General features: G+C 33.9%; 1 protein-coding gene across 1 annotated transcript; it reads left to right on the top strand.

Moving 5' to 3' along the window:
- The first annotated feature begins 345 nt into the window (after positions 1–345).
- LOC148534982 (olfactory receptor 1C1-like) lies at positions 346–1,290 on the top strand. The gene has a single exon (XM_088464854.1). It carries the CDS (start codon positions 346–348, stop codon positions 1,288–1,290), a length of 945 nt encoding a protein of 314 aa, XP_088320980.1.
- Positions 1,291–2,299: the final 1,009 nt, after the last annotated feature.

Genomic DNA, 2,299 nt, shown 5'->3' with positions numbered 1-2,299 from the left:
CTTAGTAAGATTAAGTTTTAATATTAGAACCGATCTGTCCTATGTACAGTAGGTGATATTCATTGTTTTGCTATTCTACTTTTCACATAATTGATTTACCATGAGGGTTGTACTTAGCATGTAGACAGATACCTAGGTGCTACTCTATTTTGTATTTATTTTAATTTCTATCTTTATTATTTTATTTTCTCATAATTGACTTCAGACAACCGGACAAGAGCTTGCAGGAAGCAAAATTATCAATGTACCACATACTTGCTAATCTCTAACCCAACAATATGTCGCCAATAGAGTAACCACTAACAGTAATAATAATGTCTCCTTGCAGAATAACCTGAATATAGCATGAGGAACAAGACTTATATTAATGAATTCAACTTGGTGTCATTTTCTGCAGAATCTGGCTATACATCATTAACTACCAGTATGTTTTTCTGCCTATATATATTTGGAGTGCTCATTAATTGTATTGTAATTACAGTGATATATATTGATGATCAGTTACACACACCCATGTATATATTTCTTTGTAACCTGGCCTTAGTAGATATCTGTTCTACAACCACTACTGTCCCTAAGCTGCTGTACATGTTATTATCTGGAGATAATACAATGTCCTTCATACAGTGCTTCACTCAGATGTACTTTTATGTTTTGGCTGCTTCCACAGAAGATATTCTTATATTCATTATGGCATATGACCGATATGTGGCTATATGTGATCCTCTACACTATCACAGTATATTAAATATGAAAAACTGTCTTTTATTGGCCTCTGCTACTTGGATATTAGGATTTTTAAATTCATTTCTATTTACAATCCCAGCCTCACACATGTCCTTCTGTCAGTCACATATTATACACCAGTTTTTCTGTGATGCCAAAGCTCTGATTAACATCTCCTGTGCTGGCAGTGATGAGTTTTATACTGTAATCTATCTGGACATTTTGGTATTAGTACTTTTCCCATTTATGTTCAGTGTGACATCTTATATAAAAATTATCAGGGTCATCTTGCAGATAAAATCTAAAGATGGAAGAAAAAAAGCCTTCTCCACCTGCTCATCCCACATCAGCATTGTCATTATGTACTATATGACAGCTACATTGGTGTACATGATGCCACCATCAGAATACTCTAATATCATAGAACCAGTATTTACAGTGCTGTACGCAGTTGTTACACCCATGATAAACCCCCTAATCTACAGTCTACGGAATAAAGATGTGAAAAGTGCTCTGCAAAGACTACTGGGGGTAAAAATAAGTGCATTTAAAGCTGACAGCTAAATGCACTGTTATCACATTAAGGGGTCTATTTTCTAAGCAGTGTTAGGAGACAGAGTGAAAAGTGATTAGAAAGTGATAAGTTGCCAGCCAATCAGCTCTCAACTGTCATTTTTCAAACACAGCCTGTGAGATGACAGTTGGGAGCTGATTGGCTGGCACCTTATCACTTTCTTATCACTTTTCACTCTGTCTCCTAACACTGCTTAGTAAATAGACCACTAATACTCTATTATCACTTGAACTTTGAATAGCTTTATTATCATATGAAGATTGATAAAAAATCATTCAGATTTGCAACAGATTTTTATACTGTGGACATAAAGAACATCTTCTAACAGTAAATATTTAGCTTTTATGTTTTGCGTGTTTGATTTAAAGCAAGTACTATCCACAATATACAAATATGTGCATACAACACAGTAATTCTAATATTTATTTTATAAGATACAGGACTGCCAGACACCTCATGGAGAAATGCTCTTTATTGTTATTACTCTGAGTGACAGAGGATACTGATAAGATTTTGGATCAATGGGACCATATCTTCCCACTGTAAAATCTCGGGTACTGTCACAGTCACAATATATGTATAATGTAAATAAAGACAATGTTAGCCATGGCAGGGTGGAATCAATAATATTAATTTTGGCTAAGTATATTTATAGTAGATGGTGTCTAGTCATAGTTCTTTGACCCTGATACACAATGTATTGCAACAAATAGTATGGACACCCACACCAATCACAGGGTTATCCAAATTCCATGTATAAGTCCTCTCATAACATTATATCATATTTATCTCCTTTCGTGGGTTCCATTATTAGCAATTTCATTTATATCACAATCAGAGGCTCAAGATGTGATCCATATATATATTTAAATATTTTTTGTATTTAAAGCACACATAGTTCTGTATTCACTGTTTATCAGAATTATTTTATTTGCTTATGTCTACACACAGTGCAAATTGCTTGTAAAGAGTTAATACCAAATCAGATTTTGAACACTA

This window comes from Taudactylus pleione, unplaced genomic scaffold (genome assembly GCF_031769625.1).
Source record: "Taudactylus pleione unplaced genomic scaffold, aTauple2 ptg000061l, whole genome shotgun sequence".
NCBI lineage: Eukaryota > Metazoa > Chordata > Amphibia > Anura > Myobatrachidae > Taudactylus > Taudactylus pleione.
The sequence above is the reverse complement of the archived record's forward strand: the minus strand, read 5'-3'. Positions and strand labels throughout refer to the sequence as shown.

What these genes read in the sequence shown, in the direction of transcription:
- LOC148534982 (XM_088464854.1), top strand. Translation starts at nt 346, where the DNA reads ATGAGGAACAAGACTTATATTAATGAATTCAACTTGGTGTCATTTTCT.